Below are 18,903 nucleotides of genomic sequence, written 5' to 3' on the forward strand. Positions count from 1 at the left end.
TTGTGTAGAGAACATTCTGAAATACACCTGTAGGTTACATGCAGCATTAGTAAATAGCATTTGGGACTGTGGTTATTGCAAAGGATTAATAATGCTCACCGGTCACTTTTGTAGGTCTTCATACTAGCTGTCCTCTTGTTTGTAAACTTTAGAAGTGGAGATAATTTGGTTTTCACCTTCTTCCTTCCTTATTTCATGTCTGGGCGTTAGAAAGCAGTAGCTCCCTGTCCTGCCACTGTGGGTGTTTGTAATGCTGTCTTGGTTGCCTCTGACTAATGCTTTTCAGCAGCCCCTGGCGCAGCTCCTGGTTCCCAGTATGGCACAATGACCAGGCAGATTTCTCGACACAACTCTACCACTTCTTCGACATCTTCTGGTGGATATAGACGAACTCCCTCTGTGACTGCGCAATTCTCTGCTCAGCCTCATGTTAATGGAGGTCCACTTTATTCTCAAAATTCAAGTAAGCTTGTGTTTGCAGGCATACAGCAATAGTGGAGCTCCTTTTGAAGGAAATTATTTTAAACTGTTATTCTTGACTGTGATAGACAACAATTTAAGTCATGCTATTTCATGTTTGGTTTTGCTTTAGAATGTTAATCCTTGAATAACCATTTTAAATGTAACTGCTTATTACTTATTCTCCAGGGTTCATTTGAGTATACTTAATCTACCAAAATTCAACAGATACTTTAATGTGCTATTAGTATTACTACAGTATAATTTCAACTAAACAATCTTAAATTTTATTGGCATGATTTTGATGGTTCAGTAATGGTCCAAGGCCACAAACACACAGGATTTTTAAAAAAAAATTTAACGAAAAGAAATTGCTGGCTATCACTTCTAAGGTTGTGAGCGCTTTTAAAATGCTTTCAAATGAAAACATTTATAATGCCTGCTTACTTTTCTGTCTGAATAATTCTAACAGGTGGGAGGGATTTTCTTTTGATTTCCTTCTGTTTACTTCAAAATACACACCTCAGTACTAATTACAGCCAGTGTCTAAAAATTTTACAGGAAATAGAAAAGGTTTGAATATTGAGGAGAATCATTGAGTTCACTTTCCATGCTAAATCTAGAAGGGAAATAGTTTGAAATAAGCCTGTTGTCTAGTATTTTTGTCATGAAATATTGGATGTGGCTGACAGGTTTTTCTATGGCAGCTTCTTTTTAAGTGTTTCTAGAACTGAATGTTCCATAAAAATAATGATGACTATGCTATATTTACATGGGGATTTGCTTGGTTCATATATATATACTTTTTTTTTAAAAGACAAGGCTTTACTTTATAGCCCTAACTGGCCTGGTACTGGTACTGCTTAAGTTATACTGGCCTTAAACTTTCAGCCCTCCTACTTGGGATGACAGGCAAACACCATTATGCCTAACTTAAGGAGAGGCTATTGTTTGTCTTTTGTTTAAAATTTTGAGTTACAGAGTAATTGGGTTATAGCAAATTGAAAACCACTTTGTCTTAAATGTCTATATTCACAGACAACCTCAGATTTATACACCTTTTTTTCCAGACCAGAATTTTCATTCAGGTTACTATGAAATATTAAACTATTGCCTGCTATCTCCTTGGCAGCCAGTTGATATTGAGCCTCAGTGTCTGAATGTCGTATAACTCAGTCGTTTAGGCTTTTGCTTTTTTATTTATTTATTTATTTATTTATTTATTTATTTATTTATTTATTTATTTATTTTTTTGGAGATAGTTCATTTTGGAACTCACTGTGGAGTTCAGGCTGACCTTGAACGCTGCCTCCTGAAGCCTATTAAAGGCATATACAATCAAGACAAATTAGTTGTTTATCCCACTAGTTTCATTAACTTTCTTTTCATATTCTGCTTTTTACGATCCCATCTTAATGGTCATTATCTCTCCCCCCCCACACACACACACTTTGTCTTTCAATTTATTCTGCAAATATTTTTTATTTCACCAACCTACACTTGCCTAGTTTCACAAATGTCTGTGGGTACTTCTTAGTGAATATCAGTATTCTTTTTGAAACTGGGAAGGAAACTTAGCCTCGGGTGTAAAGCATATTTTGTTCTATCCATTTCTCCTTCAGTAGGAGCTGCTGGTGAAGTTTACTGGTACGTGGCTGTGTTTAGTGCTGTGATGTGCACTGCTCCTCTCAGCACATGTGCTGGTGAAGAGCATCTTCATAGTACATCTCCTGTCTCTTCTCCCACAACTAACGAGCATGACTAGTCACTAAGGGTTCTTCCTTGGAATTATTGTGACTAATGGGAGGCTTTTTTGTTTGTTTTAAAATCAATACCCTCTAACCCTTTAACAAGTCGTCTCTGTAACAGAATGAAAGACCAGTTTCTGCTAGTAAACCGAATGCTGTTTTTAGATCTATATGAAATATCAGAGCATATATATTTCTCTAACCAACAAATTTGTACCTTGGATTAAAATGATAAATTGGATGAAATGATCTTAGGGACCAATAAAGTTGTTTTACTTGGTTAATGTAACATCACTTACTGGTGATCACTGGGAAGCAGAGTCTTTCCACTTAAACCCATTGACTTGTTCTGTGTCATTTTCAGCAATCACTGTCTTGTTAAAGTGAGACAAAGTAAGCATATCTTTGTGTCAGCCTTTCTTATATTTGCTAGTCACAGGAACCTTTAATGCCAATTTCCTACAAAGTATTTCCTGAAAAAGGCTGTGCATACTTTAAGCTAGCCAGTAACTGGCTGCATTATATTAATCAGGAACTAATAAAGTGCAGATAATTGTATATTTTGACTGATTAGTGATTAAGTTTCCTTTTTCAGTATCCATTAAAAGACCATATTTGACAACTTCCCCTCAGAAACTGAAAAATTAATCACTAGATACATGGAGCATTCTTGTCCCTTAGTAAATTTAGGGTTGATTTCTTACAAATAAAGTTGGCAACTTAAAAAAGTAACAAATGTTACTTTGTAAGAAAGTGTTTCCCAGGGGTTGGGGATTTAGCTCAGTGGTAGAGCGCTTGCCTCATCTTTGCATAAGGCCCTGGGTTCGGTCCCCAGCTCGAAAAAAAAAAAGAAAAGAAAAAAAAAAAAAAAAAAAAAAAGAAAAAAAAAAAAAGTGTTTCCCAGAGAAGTATGTAAATGTAGATATACATTCTTTAAAAGAAATTCATAGTTAATGTATTGATTTATCTACATATGTATACATGTAATTAACAGCTGTTAAACATTATTTGGTTTTAAATTTACATCTTTACCCTAAAGCTAGATTAGTCTGTTAGTTTATAGACTTAAAAGTAAAATAGGTTTTTTTGGAGGGCTCTGTAGATGTTTAATTGTGACATATTTTAGAAGTCTTTCCTTGAAAAACATTGTGCTAAGATAAATGTTATAGTAAATTAAAAAGTTCCCCAAATAATGTAATGCTGGGTTAAGAGTAAGTGTACTTACTACATTATGCACTTACCCCGGTGGCCGAGCCTTAGGTTCTGTGGGGACAAAAACTTGAAGATGGTAGCAGGGTTTGTTTGTTTGTTTTGTTTTGTTTGTTTTCATTTGCAGACTGTTCTTGGCATACTTATTTATGTTTGTGGTCCTTGTAACTGACTTCTGCTTTTTGTTTGTTTCCTTTTCTTTATCTGTTTACTCCCCATACTGTGTCTTGCTGCCAGTTTCTATTGCCCCTCCTCCTCCCCCCATGCCTCAGTTGACTCCACAGATACCTCTCACAGGCTTCGTGGCCAGGGTGCAGGAAAACAGTAAGTCTGGAAACACAGCTGTCAGAGATTAGAGGCTGTCTTCTCTAGCATGCATGGCTGATGAGTCACCATTCTTCTTCTTATTGAGAAGCTAATCTTACCTTGAAGAGTAGGTACAGACACGTGTTACTGAAACTGAAGAGCACGGCCTTCTGTTCTTCTTTCCTTGTCTGCATGATTTTACTGACCCATATCAATTTCAAAACTGCAGTTTTCTTAAGTATTTAGATGATCTAAGGTATGAGATCTATATTTGTGTATTTTTAAGCAAAGAGTAAAATCAAGAGTGCAAATTATATTGAAACCCCTAATAGTTATTGGGACAATTAGAAAACACTTTGCAGCTGGGTATGGTGGTGCATGCCTGTAATCCTGAACCCTTGGGAGGTTGAGGTAGATTGAGATTTTCGTGTTAGAGGATACTGTGAGCTATATAGTGAGACCCTGTCTTTAAAGAAATATACAAGTCAAAACAACGATAAAAATATACTTTAAGAGATTTGTCAAAATAGAATTACACTGTACATTTATCAGGAAATTGAGACAGTGTCCCTATTCCTTCCTTTAATAGCACAGATTGTTAGCCCAGTGAGGTGGCTCAGTTGGTGAAGCATAATGATTTAATTCATCCCTAGATCCCACATGGTGGAAGGAGAAACTTAACTCCTATAAGTTGTTCTCTGATTTCCATACATATACAAGATAAATAAATATAAAAAAATTAGAGAATGGTTATAGATGCCGATCTATATGAGACTTCATTACCGAACATGCCTGTAGATTTTGATCTATATGAGGTTTCATGGCTGGACAGATAGCTCAGTGGGTTAAGAGCATTTGTTGTTCTTCAAGAGGACCTGGGTTTAGTTCACCCAGCACTCATGTTGTAGCTCACAACAGTCTGATTCCAGTTTCAAAGAATCCAATGTTCTGGACTCTGCACTCATGTTATACATGTAGGCAAAACTCATGTACTTAAAAAAAAAAAATACTAAAAACCATGCATCTCCAAGAATGAGTGAATCAAATGCATGTTGTCCATCTGAGGGACTGGCAAGAAAGGTGGCATCTGCCTCCTGCCCTAGGCAGTAAGGGAGTAATGCTGGCCTGTGAGGTCACATCCCAGATGTAAACCTGTCAGTCTTCTTAAACGCTTTACCTTAGTGAAGACTGGGTTTAGTAACTTTTTGATATGTATACTTAATTTAAGTAGAGAGTATTAATGATATCGTTTGAGATTACAGAAGATTCTATATGTCCAGAGTGAATATTGTGTGGCAAATAAAAAATACAGCTGCTGAATAATTCAATGTCAAACATTGAAATTAAGACAGTATTTAGTTCCAATTTACTTCATTTGCAATCTTCCCATCCATTTCAGAATTGTTTGAGTAATGAGCAACTAATTAAGCAGCCTATCCTTTGGGAAAGTAAATTTGTTGCAAATTCTGTGTCAGCTTTTGCTGACTCTCATGATGCTTCTCTCAGTCCCTTCCTTCCACCAATCAAATATTGTTATTCAGTGTTACATGATAGGTTCTGCTAAGAATACAAACAAAAAATTTAAGACAGTATTCATAAGATGTATAAGGAACTTATTGCAAATAGAGATTTAGAATTTTGAAATTTCTGAGTGCAAACCTTCTTACTATTAACTTCAGTTTGAAATTCTGTGTTCCAATATTTAAAATTAAATAAATCTTAGGTGTTTAAAAATGATAAGGGTAAGTTGCTAGTCACTGCTGTTCCCTTCCCCATTTTTGATGTTCTAAGCAATATCTAGGGCCTTGTACATGCTGAAATAGTTGAATGACATTCTCAGCTTCTGGGATTTGGAGCAGATCTCCTGTGTCACTGAGCTGGCCTTGCAGTATAGTCCCTTCTGCCTCAGCCTCCTGAGTGTTGGGATGGCAGATATGTTGATCATGCCCAGCGATATTGCAGTTTCTTGATGCTGATACAGTTTAGAAACTAAACGTGTCAGAAGTGGGAGAGTATGCCAGTTTATCTCTTTATACTGCCCTATCGTAAAGAATTCTAGGAAGGAAGCTCAGTAGCCATTGAACATCAACTTTGTGGGCCTAGAGAACATTGACTAACTGATAACTGGAGAAAACAAAACCCTGTATTCTTATGCATTATTCCCAAAGAGACTCCTTGACATAACGATTTCTGTTCTTTTTGCCAAACACATGATGTTGAGTTCATTATTTTTACACCACTGATATTCCAAGTTTATTTTCAAGTTTTTCTAAGCAAGTTAAGATTAAGAAATTGTATATCAGCACTTTAAATATTTTATCAAGCGTATATTTTTTATGTGCTTTTTAAATGCTCGTGTTCTGGTACTCAGAGAAAGTGACAATAAATACATGTATCTATAACCTAGTCTGGTTTAAGATATGAGCTCTTAATGACTCATGCCTTTTTTTATTTAACATCAGATAGGCTTTTGGACTAAACATGGATAGTGTTAGGTAAAGTATGAGGGCACAAAGTTGGGTTGATCAGACATTTGGCATAAAATTGAAGATAAGCCAGTATGTGCTCAGTGGCAGTTGAGTGGACCTTGAGAAGCTTCCTTCCACGTGAAAAGCTTTATTCTATGGAGGAGGTGTAGGTGCAGGATGAGCCAGTGTGGTGAACAGCTCAGCTGCACACACACAGCTCGGCTGTTAGGTTCTCGTGGGCATCACCACGCAGGGTTTATTTTCTATTGTCTTTGTCATCTTCAGGATAAAAGTAAAACCACAGAATTAAACTCTGCTTACTTTAAACTAGCATTGCCTAGATCCCAACACTCTGTCCTCAGTCAGGAACAATAACCTGTAAAATCAAATCAGTTAATACAAGAACCTGTCCTTCTTTTCTTTTTCTCTCTTATTAAAAAGACAAGGTTCTTTTTGTGTAGCTGTGGATAGCCTAGAATTAGCTGTGCAGACCAGGTTTGCCTTGAACTCACAGAGATCCCTGAGCTTCTGCCTCCCAAGTACTGGAAAGAAAGGCATGCACTACCTTCCCTGATTCCCCCCAAACCCCCAATCCCCTAAACTTTTAAAGGAATTTGTGGAGTAGAAGTTTGAGCATTAGTTGTGTTAGCTTCGAATGTTTTAGTCCTAGCAGCATTGGTGGCCGAGTAAGTACAGCCCCACACGCCCATTTTCCTGTTAACACCGGGTTCTTTAAAGCATGTGTACACATATCCCAGCCGTCTAGAATCTGAGGTGCGATTCTTTTTTGTTTGTTTATTTTTATTTCTTTTAAAATTACTACATCTTCAGTATTTTATGTTTAAATCTTAATTTAATTGTGTTTTAAGTTAAAAACTGGATCTTTAGGATCTGGTGTCATCTCATGCACTGTTTTATTAGCCATACTACAAAATCTTAGTTTCCTTTCTACATTAAATGTTGACTATGAATATAACTAATTCATTAAAAGAGATTCACTGCAGTCTTCTCATTTGGAATTATTTTTATGTTTGTTAAATTTAAATAGAAAACAAACAAACAAAACCCTATACAAAAATTTAAACATGATATGACCAACTTGGCTTTACTCTTTATTAAAGCAAAACATAAAAGACATGTCCACTTGAGGTGCAGTCTCTAGGGCACTAAAGCTACTAAAGCCACAATCGCAGGCATGACTATACATAGCGAAAACCATCAGACCTCTGCTGTATGATACTTCGTGGTATTCCATGACAGAGTCCCCTCAGGCAACTCGGCCTAGGGGAGCGTTTGTTTTTACCTGAGACTTAGGATAGAGAAACTTCTTTACTCCTGTAATTCTAATGAAAGTAGACACTGTAGCCTAACCTCTTACATTCACTAATGTAGCATTTATTATGCTTATTTTATCTCATTTTATTGTTGCAAAATTGTGCTTAAAAGTAGTATAAACTTTAACACACCCAGCTTTTACCTCTAATCACTGCATGGTTTATATAGTGCATGCTCTATGAGTTAGAAACTTGGTTAAATTCTGTTAATAGACAATTTTTCCTTTAGACTAATTACTTGTCTGAATCCTTTTAGTTGCTGATAGCCCAACTCCACCACCACCTCCTCCACCAGATGACATTCCCATGTTCGATGACTCTCCACCTCCCCCCCCACCTCCTCCTGTGGACTACGAAGACGAAGAAGCTGCAGTAGTTCAGTATAGTGACCCATATGCAGATGGGGACCCTGCATGGGCTCCCAAGAACTATATTGAGAAAGGTGAGGTACTGTTATCATGGAGCGATGTGAAGTACAGTAACCTAATTATGGAATTTTATTACTATTTACAAAAATGTCTCATCCAGTGTTTCTTACCTGGCACTGTCTTACCAGTCAAGATGGTAAGTAACTCTTACTGCCTACACTTTGTAGTGTTCAGGAGTGTGAAAGGGACATACTTCTTTATTCTTTGAATTTAAATTGTTTAGATGCATCTTTTCAAACCATGATGCTTCTGTCTCCAGATTAACTTGCCTATGTTTTGTAGATCAAAACTTAGTTAAATGACTTCCTGAGGCATGTATTTATATGGTCTTACTGATGTTTCAAGGCCAGGTATAGTTTAGATTTTGCTGGCTATTGACTCAAAAGGTTTGTAGCTCAAAGCTATACATTAATATATATGTAGGTAGATGTAGTTGTGTTCAGTAAAACTTTATTTACAAAAATTGGTAGTGGGGAGCTGGAGAAATGGTTCAGAGTTAAGGGCATTTCTTACAGGTTCATTTTCTAGCACCTACATGGTGACTCATACCCATCTATAACTACAGTTCTAGGAGATCTAATGATCTCTTGTGTTTGACTTCTGGTACCAGACATACATGTGGTCAGATACAGATATACAGACAAAAACACTCAGACAAGAAAATAAAATTAAAATAAGAATCTAAAGTGTGAATGGCAATAGGTTAGATTTGCCATTGGGCTATTATTTGTTGATTTTTTTTTTTTTTAGTGTAAGTCAGGTTAATATTTAGGAGGATTAAACTGGGCATGACTTGAAATCATATGCCACAAATCATAGTACACAGAAGGCAGAGGCAGGAGGATCATTGCAAATTTCACATTAGCCTGGTGTGTGTAGTTATTTCAGCCTTCTGCCATAGGCAGAGAAGAGTTAGTAGGATTATTGTCAGGCTTAAGGATTCTGTTGCTATGGTAAAACAACATGACTAAAATCAGCCTGGGGAAGAAAGGTCTTATTTCATACAGCTTGTAAGAGATGTCAAGGCAGGAACCTAGAAGCTGTAGAGGAATGTTGCGTACTGGCTTGCTTCTCTTAGCTTGATCAGCCTTTAACTTGCATCCAAGACCCAGGAGTGGCACTACCCAGGATGGACTGTGGCCTCTCACATCAATCAAGAGATGCACTACAGATTTACAGGCCAATCTTACAAAGACATTTTTTTCAATTGATTCTTTCCTCCCAGATCATTTCTAGATTGTGTCAAGCCAATACACTTACATTTGAAGTTTTGGAGTTGGGGATTTAGCTCAGTGGTAGAGCGCTTGCCTAGGAAGCGCAAGGCCCTGGGTTCGGTCCCCAGCTCCGAAAAAAAGAACCAAAAAAAAAAAGAAAACCAAAAACAAATCTAAAACCACGTAAGTTCAGAGATTTTAAAATTACTACTTCATGTGTTTTATGGGGAGGGACATAAGCCATTGTGTGCATGAAGATGAGAGGGCAGCTCACAGCTGCCTCCTCTTCTGTATAGGACTCGAGAGCCCAAATTCAGGCCATTATGCTTGGCACTTGTTTCCAAGCCTAGTCATCTCACTGGCCTCAGATGTTTCTTAAAGAGATTTAGTGGAACCTAGTGCCCTCTTTCATGTGATCATATTGTCAGTGTGGCCATTATGTCAGGTCAATGATTTAGGGACTTGATTGATCATTTACTTCTACTGTGCCTTTAATCCCAGCACTTGGGAGGCAGAGGCAGGTGGATCTCTGTGAGTTTGAGGAGAAACCCTGCCTAGAAAAAAACAAAAATAAATAAAAGTGAATAAATAAACTCCCACTAGAATTGCTTAGTTTTCCTAAACTATAGATTTACTTGGCATTACATTTTAAAATTCAAGTAAACATTGGAGATAGTATTCTCATGCCATACTTTGTTTCCTCCACAGTTGTTGCAATATATGATTATACAAAAGACAAGGATGATGAGCTGTCCTTTAAAGAGGGTGCAATCATCTATGTCATAAAGAAGAATGATGATGGCTGGTTCGAAGGAGTTTGCAATCGAGTAACTGGACTCTTCCCTGGGAACTATGTTGAATCAATCATGCACTATACTGATTAGTTTTCCTTTTGTTTTCTTTTCATGTAGGTTATTACTCTGTCATTCTGTGGGACTATATGGTTAACAATTGTTTTAATGTTTAAAATGTGCCCATATTTTCAGGACATGTTTTATTGGTATATTTGGATGTCTACCTGTAAGCTTAAAATTTGGAGGCAGTTCAAACATTGTTGAACAGCAATTGCTGTCAGACTGCCTGTAATTGATCATGCATATGTACTCACACCTTGATACGTTTATGACCAGCCTAAAAATTCTGGGGATGTGGGTTATTATGTTTAACAAATCATGGTTCAGAATGCACCATTACATGTTTCAGTGCAGCATGGTCACTAACATTGTGTCAGACTAATAGGAAAAAAAAAAAAAACCAGAAACTTCAATGCTGGTGCTGGTCATACTTTTGGTTTCAATTCTCATTTTTAAAAAAGTACTGTGTTTAAAGCATGCATAAATTTTTATGTATTGAAATATACTTAACAATTCAAGAAGCTTCCAATTTGTGTAACAATTATCTGGAGTACTACTCATACTTGAGTCTCTTAAGTTCTCCATGTGAAATGAAAGACTATATGTAATGTTGTAATTTGTATCTAAGTTTTTTAATGAGTGAGATTTGCATTATAAATTTTTCCATTCATAAATACATAAGTAAACCAAAGGATTTTTGTCCTCTCCTTTACTGGTTTGCTTTAATCATGTGTGCTCATGCATATGCATGCACACCCCCAGCCCCTTAAAAAAGATTTATTGCAGAATTATGGTTCTATTTTCTCAATGCATCAGTTTGAAAATATTTTTAGCTTAATCTTAATGTGTCCAAACAGCAATGCGACAGAATTTTGCAGATTTTGGAGCTAGACTGTGTCAGAGTAAGCACATGATATTCTGGGGGTAACATCTGAAGGAATGCTACACTTGACCTTTTATATTTTAATGAAACTGAATTTACACTGACTCAGTGAAAGGAAAATCTTTTACATATTGTAAAGATGGATGCAGTTAGTTTGTGGATAGGCATATTTAATCCATTGCCTGCCACTAGAAACAAAATTTTTACAATAATTGGGAAAGAAACTAGGCCATGTAATAAGCAGGTTTGTATTGTAACTTAAATGCAACACATGCACTTTGTGTGTCTCCTTGATTTAAGGGAGGGTTTGAGGGATACTTCTCTTGTATATAAGACTGTACTGCTTAGGATATTAAAGTAGATCACACAAGTGTGGGTTTCTATGTATTGAGGGTTACAGATTATGACAGCATAGTAAGTGATGAGAGCAGTGCAAAATATTTCTGAAAATTAAAGACCATTGTTCCTACCAAATCAACTATTCCATATATATTTCACCTTTGTTATTTTTGAAGTACTATGTCATTAGTGATCAGATAGCTATATTATGCTTTCTTTTTGAAGCAGAATGTTTTCTTCATTTGTAAATAACCTGTTGTCTAAATTTTATCTACAGTCTTTTATAATAAACTATGCTCCTATACAAAAAATTTGGATATCGTTAAAATATAACTAACATGGATTTAAATAGTACAGACTTCAGAATTCTTTGACCCTTAATCCTATGGTGAAACAAATACAAACCACTTGAATTTTAACATTGATTATTTATTTGTGTAATGGCTTTACATGTGGGCATTAACAGTGTAAACAATACCACATATAACCATCAGGATACCTCAATTAGAATTTATAGCACTATGATGACAATGGTTTAATTACATTTAAAAAGTTTTCTGAAAAACTTTGCCAATAAAAAAATTGCCCATCAATAAGGTTGAAATTATTTTTTAAAATGATTTTTGGTTATCTGCACATGAAGCAAATAGTGTTTCACAAAATTCATTAGGCACAGTCTGGTAAAATAGCTGCCAGAAAGAACAAAAAGAATTGTCATTTATCTCTTGTGAGCACACTTTCTGAAAGCTGAATGAGGGCGTCCCTTTCTGTAGAAGGTCGAAGCTTCCGGATCTCTCGCACTGCCTTGTGGCAATACTGCTGGGCGAGGTAGGTGGTTTGCTGCACGCCGTCACTCTGCAGGAGACAACAGATAGACAGACCACTCGTCAGCTCCTGGACTGCTGCTACAGTAGGCTGACATGCAGTTTGAGATCAGATGAGCTGTGCAGATGATAATCAGACTATGTCTTCAAGTTCCTTCCCACCAAGTGGCTGTTGCGTCTGTCTACTTTATACCTTTTCTCACATGGAAACTCTAGTTCTGTTAGCACACACAGACATCAACTCTGTCATGCACCCAGCTATTTTCTGTTATTTTAAAATGATAGATGAAAATCCCAGTTTCTGCTGTTGCCTTTCCTACTGGAAATCACATAGCCCAACCACAGCCTTTCCTAGTCTAGTCATTATCTCAGTGTCTTTGGTTCTTCTGCAGATCACCTTCGCCAGCATGATCAACTTCTGGTTCCTCTTGTATGAGGACACCACTGCTTCTGTCCACTCTGCGGAGATGCTAAAGATGGTTACATTATGTCTCTAATGGTGGTTCTTTCTAGAAGCAGGGCAGTAATTAAACGTTTCTTTTTCTGATAGAGTACTCAAACCCTTCTCCATGATTCTCAATCAGTTATTTAGGAAACAATATTAGTATATAGTTGAAATGCTTTCCTCAAAACATGAGTTTAGTGTTGTTCTTTCTCTTTGGTATGTCAGCACGTCTTGCTTAAGTATCTGCAAATAACCTACCATAAAGGGTATGTGAGAAGCCATTATTTCTTTATTTCCTTTTTGAGACAGGATCTTACCCTGCAACCCCTGCTGGCCTAGAGCTCACTGTATAGATCAAGCTGGCCTTAAACTCACAGAGATCCATCTGCCTTTGCCTTCCAAGATCTGGGCATGATCACAACCAATTAGAAACCAGCTTTTTATTCTGTAAGTGTGATTTCACTTGCCTGAAGACTTATTTAATGGTTCAACTCAATTTCAGGTTTCAAGTATTCACTCGGATGTCTATTTGGAAGACCTTACTCTGCTCTCTTCTGGCATGCAGTGTTTTATTGCACAGAGCCAGTTTTGGAATCTTTGCCCTTGTACTACTTTGTACATTGTCTTCCTGAAATAGTGTACATTATGGCTTATGTATGCATACAGTAACTATTCTTACTGATTCCTCCCACTGTTGTTCCCAATCCCCAGTTGTTACTGGTCCTCTTTCTCAAGGGTATCTATCTCTTTCTGCTTTTATGTAAATAAATTTCACCAACTCTTCCTCTTCCACTTAAGATCTTTTATCTCCTTTTATGACCCACACATACACAAATTTAAATCTAGAATATGTTTATGAGAAATGATCTTTTTTGAAACTGGATAATCTGATAATGATTTCCAGTTCCATCCATTTTCCAGTAAAATACTATAATTTCATTTTAATTTTAAAATATTTTTTATTTATATGTGTGGCAGTATGTGGGTATGTACCTGTTGAGTATAGGTGTCATGTAGACTAGATGAGGATGTCTGAGCTCCTGGAACTCAGGAGGCTCACACAGGCAGTTGTGAGCCACCAGGCTTAGGTGCTGTGAATTAAATACAGGTCCTCTTAAAGAACAGTAAGTCATCTCTGCAGCTCTGATTTCATATTTCTTCATGGCTTGATAAAATTCCATTGCTCATATACATCACATTTTTTTTATTCACCAGTTCAGGAACAGCTAGGTTCTATTTCTTAACTAGGACGAACAGTTCAGCAACAACGTGGACCGCAACTATCTCTGGTTATATGTTGTCTTAAGGGTCCATTGGACAAAAGTGCACAGCTGGGTTATGTGGTTCTTATGTGCACTAACTTCCATAGTGGCAACATGACTTTACATTCTCATGAGCAGTAAATAAGGTTTCCTTCCTTTCACTCTGCACCCTTGATAAGAGCCACTCTGATGATGGTGAGATGGAATCTCAGTTTTAATGGGTTTGCTAATAATGTTGAATATGTTTTCAAAAACTTACTGGCCATGTGTATATCTTTAGTAATGATTAAATTATCATTTAATTTTACAGTTCTTTATATATTTGGGGTGTTAGATATATAGTCCGTAGTTTTTTTTTTTTTTTCTTGTGCATATTGTCTGTTGATCATGCAGAAGCTTTTAAATATAATCCCATTTGTCAGTCCTTAGAATTATTTCTTATTCTATCTGAGTTGAGTAATGGACTAGAGCTGAGTGGGCTTGGTGCTGGAGTCTTTGCTAAAGTATAAAACTGTTCAGTACTTGGCACGAGCGAGCTTTAAAAAGGTCTTGTCTTAATAATTCAGTATCTTTGTAGATTTAGATTCTCTTGTTTATAGTTTTCAGTATCCTTATATTCACATTTTTTTCTGCTCAGTAAGTTTTAACTAACTCCTTAGTAATTCTCAGTTGTCCACACATACTTAATGAAAGAATAGGATTTAGAAGCCCCATCAAGTGTATAAGGATCTAGAATTTAGACCCCTTTGTGGTTTTTAAGTGCATGTCTGTGTCACACAGACAGACAGGGTGGTTTCTGAAAGGAACAGCATGTATCATTTATGAGAACTACAATTAATTTCACTCCTTCAGTCTCACCAATCACTTGAGTCTTTGAATCACTTTCTAAAAGCATGTTGGACATAACCTGAGCATGCACATCTTTGTCCATTCTCTGTATCCACACAATCATAACTAGGTATTATAAACAATATAAAGTATAGAGCAATAGTCTAAATATCTAAACACCCATTCATCTTTGAGATCCAAGGGAGGTTCTGCAACCCTCAGCGATACCAAAGGACTGCTGCACTATTACTTCTAAGGCCAGAGCCCCGCTGATGAATATTGGATTTGAGGTTTTATAGCATTGCCAAGCACTCACTAATACTGGAAACATGATCATTAAGAATTCTTCCTTGTGTTGTACACTAAATATAGATCTTAGACCGCAGTTGCTTAAAAATTCTTGTTTGCTTACTCTATTCCATTTAACGTGTGGCTTCCAGATAATTTTATTTGGAAGCTGATTACTTAAAAAATCCGTTTATGTACGTGTTTAGTGTGTGGGCGTGTACATGACAGGGTACATGTGGATATAAGAGGAAAACTTGCAGGAGTTGACTTTCCTTCCACCATGTGAGTCTCTGAAAATCAGACTCAGGTCGAATGGCTTTGCAGGAAGTTCTTTACCCACTGGCTCTGGAAATAATTCTTTAAAGAAAACAAAGCCTTCAGCATCTAGGAGAAAGCTCTGAAGGTACACAGCACCATGTGTAAAACATGGCTCTGGGTCCTGAGGAGAGTAAACTGCGGCTTGCTCGCTGTGTTTGCTCAAGTCTTTCCAGTGACCCATTGCCTTAGCAGGAGAGGCATTTGTGAGTTACTGTGACCCTCTAGCTACTGTGACCCTCGAGCTGTAGCTCTGGGCAGGGATGGGGCAAGTTCCAGGCACAGCACAGTGGTGATATTCATGGACACGGGACAGCTCATTTCAACCTGACAGAGTTCACTTGGCTTGGCCTGCATAGGAAGATTACTGAATAACTTCAAAGAGAAATTATATTAATTGGGTTGGGTTTTTTTGGGTGGGGGGAGGCTTTTGAGATGGCTCAGCAGGTAAATGAGCTTGCTGCCAAGCCTGAATGAGTTAAAAAAATCCCCAGGGGACCCACATGATGTAAGAAGAGAACCAGCACCTGCAAGTACAGCACATAGGCACCACAATTAAATATAAAAGAAAATAGTATTTTAAATTTTCAAATGAGTTTTCCTAGTTATTGTCAAATCTGGTAAGGGTTGACCAACTTGGCTCTGTATAAAATTTTGTTACTGTACCTGCTGTTGCCTTTTGTTTTTTTTTTTTGTTTTTTTTGTTGTTGTTGTTTTTTTTTGGTTCTTTTTTTCGGAGCTGGGGACCGAACCCAGGGCCTTGCGCTTCCTAGGCAAGCGCTCTACCACTGAGCTAAATCCCCAACCCCAACCTTTTGTATTTTTTAAAATGGTCTTACTTGGGGATAGGCCAAGTACCTAACCTCAGTGAGTAAAAGCCTGCTTGCGGAGCCTGATAAACTGAGTTGATCCCTGGGACATAGACAGTCAGAAGGAACCTACACTTAATAGTTGTCATGACTTTTCCTAGGTGCTGGGCACATGCATGTGCACAAACTGGATTTAAAATCATCCTTTAAAAAGTCTTACCTGTAATACATATTGCCGTGCTCTGTCCACATCTCCCGGCAAACTGAACCGTCTCATTATCATAGCATTCATTTCTGGGAACTAACCATAAAGAAGAGAAATCTTTTTATTGTTTTAATACTTGTTCGTAACTATAGAAAATAAGAAAAACAAAAGGGGGTGATGGTGGAGTGATGGCTCAATAGTTAAGAACACTTGTACTCTTGCAGAGAATATGTATTGGTTTCTCAGCATCCAGGCAGATCAGTCTCCTGTAATTTCCTCTCTGACCTCCAAGGGCACTGCACACATGCAGAACACAACAGACAAGCAGGCACATACATATTAAACAAAACAGACCTAATTGTTCTATTTGCAGTCCAGTATCAAGTAAGCTTCAGGAGGATAAAGTACTGCAGTACTCTGAGCCTCTCAGGTTCTAATTCAGTAGGCTGTGGTTTAAAAATGCCTTTTTAATAAATTGCCAAGTGATGTTGGTATTGGTGGTCTAGGAAGGGATTAGGAATTAGACATTGTTGAGTGTACACAGAAATCATCTGCATGTGTATGTGGCATGAGGTGGGGGAAGGGGCGTTAAGTGCCTTGATCCTACTCCCAACAAATCTGATTGTACTGGTGTTAGGATCATCAAATGAACACCTCCTTTGGATTGGAGGAGACAGCGATGTCACCAGACCAGTGTACTGAGTTATAGAAAGATGAGACATAGCGCAGCATTAGACCATTTGCCCAGCATGGTTAGAGTGCTGTTCCATCCCTAACACAAACAAAAATTCATGGCTTGAAGACTTTGTAAGGGAGGAAAATTCTCCCTTTTGCTTTTCTAGGTTCATGGCTGGTCCTAGAACTAATTCATAGTAGCACAAATAAGGGAGAGGAAATAAAAAGGCCCAATAGCAAAAGAAATAAAACAGCTGGGCTGGCTGCATGGTCTGATGACTGGAGTTTGATCTCAGAACCTACGACAGGAGGAGAGAACTGACTCACTCAGCCACCTGTCTCCCAATGTGCACATGCACACAAATAAAATATAAATTTCTTGGTCGTAATGAAAATGCCTTTTATCCTCTTCATTTCTTAGTGGTTGTTTAGGAAGATGGCATCACTAGGACCAAACCAAGATCACATCACTTCCAGACCCACATCCTGTGTCCAGGTTCTGCTAGAGACCATCCCAGCTGAACAAATTTCATCTCAGCCTTCTTTTCTGTTTCAACTTTGCAATTTTTAGCAGTCTGCAGTTCCATGGAGTAAGAGGTAGGATGTGTTCTGTCAGATAGCCATGCTTACACAGTTGCCAGTTTCCCTGGCACTACGCCTAAAGGATGAGATAAGTTCTCCTGTAATAGTGACTGTGGAATCTGCAGCAGAAAAAAATAGAGAAACAAACAAACAAACCAGAGAAGAGAAGCCCTAACCAAACGAGGAGCAGTGTTTTAGAAAAGTACATGTTTGAAAACAAAGTTGTAGAGACAGTTAACATCCATACAGAAGTTAATGAACCAACAACTGGTTAGTTCTTAAGTACTAGTTTGCATTAGTTACTGGTCTTTTATGAATAAAATCAAGAAATCAATCAGATAATTTTGGTGGTTTCTTTTAGTTTTTAATTCCCCCACCTGCTTATTTCTAGGCTGTATCTTAAAGCAGATGTGATGGTGTCTTGGGCATCTCGTAAGAAATTTGCTGTGTATGATATATAAGCTTTTCTTTCCCAGCATGAGTTAGATGATAGATAAAATATGCCAACTATGTAGTTTCTCTGATGCTTTTACTGTAAAAACACTAAGCAAGAATCATTTTAAGGAAAACTAAGTTGCAGTGAGCATAACTACATTTCCTCCTTTGAAGTAACACCATGTAAATTTCAATATGCAAATATTAAACTTCTAAAAGCTCATCCCCTACTCATGAGGAAGAAATGGGAAACTAGAAGATGATTCTCACCCCAGATTCAGTGAGAAGACTTTTTTTTTTGTGCTTGTTCATGCTGTTTTACAAGTAGGAAAATAGTCTGTGAGGGAGTCGTACTTCTACTCTGAAATGTGTTCACAAAACTTGAGGGTGATTAGTGCACTGGGATGGGACGGTCCCCAAACCTGGGTAGTTAATTCTAGGGCGCCAAATAGTCACAATAGTGTAAGCCTGGGCATCTGGTGCACAGGCTGGTGATGACAGTGGGAAGTACGCTGACAGCCTGGCATTTAGGTCTAGTGACTTATCAATAACAAGCAGATGAAAGAAAAGTTTTTAAAAGGAGCTTTCAAGTTAATTTGATCTCAACAAAAAAGGAAAACACTTATATTTTATTTCTGAGTATTTCACAAACATTTTCATATGTCATTGGGAGATTTAATATGAATATTTAAAAAAATACATAATAGAAAGCCAAACAATTTTCTCACATTGTTTTCCAAACTGAAGGATATCACTATGTCTTAATTACTTTCTCACATTTACATATTTAAATAGCAGCTTTAGAGAAGGTAATCAGCAAGTCTAAACAAGGAAAAAGAGGACAGACATTTCTAATTAATCTTTACCTTTTTGAGCATCACACACAGCAAGAATAACCATCAGACATTATAACCACACTTCAGGGAAATGTGCATTCAAACTTTTGCAAAAGTTTATATTTTGAGAAAAATTATAAAGCCTGAGACAGTACAA

At 37.3% G+C, this 18,903-nt stretch overlaps 2 protein-coding genes across 13 annotated transcripts in view; one reads left to right on the top strand and one right to left on the bottom strand.

The window, feature by feature from the left end:
- Abi1 (abl interactor 1) overlaps nt 1-11,591 on the top strand; it is a 78,581-nt gene extending 66,990 nt beyond the window's left edge. For 2 of the 10 annotated variants that reach the window (XM_032884374.1, XM_032884377.1), the window contains 4 exons: nt 290-463; nt 3,654-3,740; nt 7,781-7,966; nt 9,875-11,553. In XM_032884374.1, coding sequence (XP_032740265.1) covers nt 290-463; nt 3,654-3,740; nt 7,781-7,966; nt 9,875-10,050 — 623 coding nt within the window. In that variant the 3' untranslated portion in view covers nt 10,051-11,553. Of the gene's footprint in view, nt 1-286; nt 464-3,653; nt 3,741-7,780; nt 7,967-9,874 lie in introns of all 10 variants that reach the window. The other 8 variants (XM_032884384.1, XM_032884380.1, XM_032884378.1 and 5 more) reach the window with 5 other exon arrangements.
- Nucleotides 11,592-11,650: 59 nt separating this feature from the next.
- Nucleotides 11,651-18,903, bottom strand: part of Pdss1 (decaprenyl diphosphate synthase subunit 1) — a 38,651-nt gene continuing 31,398 nt past the window's right edge. For all 3 annotated transcript variants that reach the window (XM_032884385.1, XM_032884387.1, XM_032884386.1), the window contains 2 exons: nt 16,234-16,314; nt 11,651-12,097 (listed from right to left, as the gene is read on the bottom strand). In XM_032884385.1, coding sequence (XP_032740276.1) covers nt 11,957-12,097; nt 16,234-16,314 — 222 coding nt within the window. In that variant the 3' untranslated portion in view covers nt 11,651-11,956. The remainder of the gene's footprint in view (nt 12,098-16,233; nt 16,315-18,903) is intronic.

Source organism: Rattus rattus, chromosome 14, assembly GCF_011064425.1.
Source record: "Rattus rattus isolate New Zealand chromosome 14, Rrattus_CSIRO_v1, whole genome shotgun sequence".
Classification (NCBI taxonomy): Eukaryota; Metazoa; Chordata; class Mammalia; order Rodentia; family Muridae; genus Rattus; species Rattus rattus.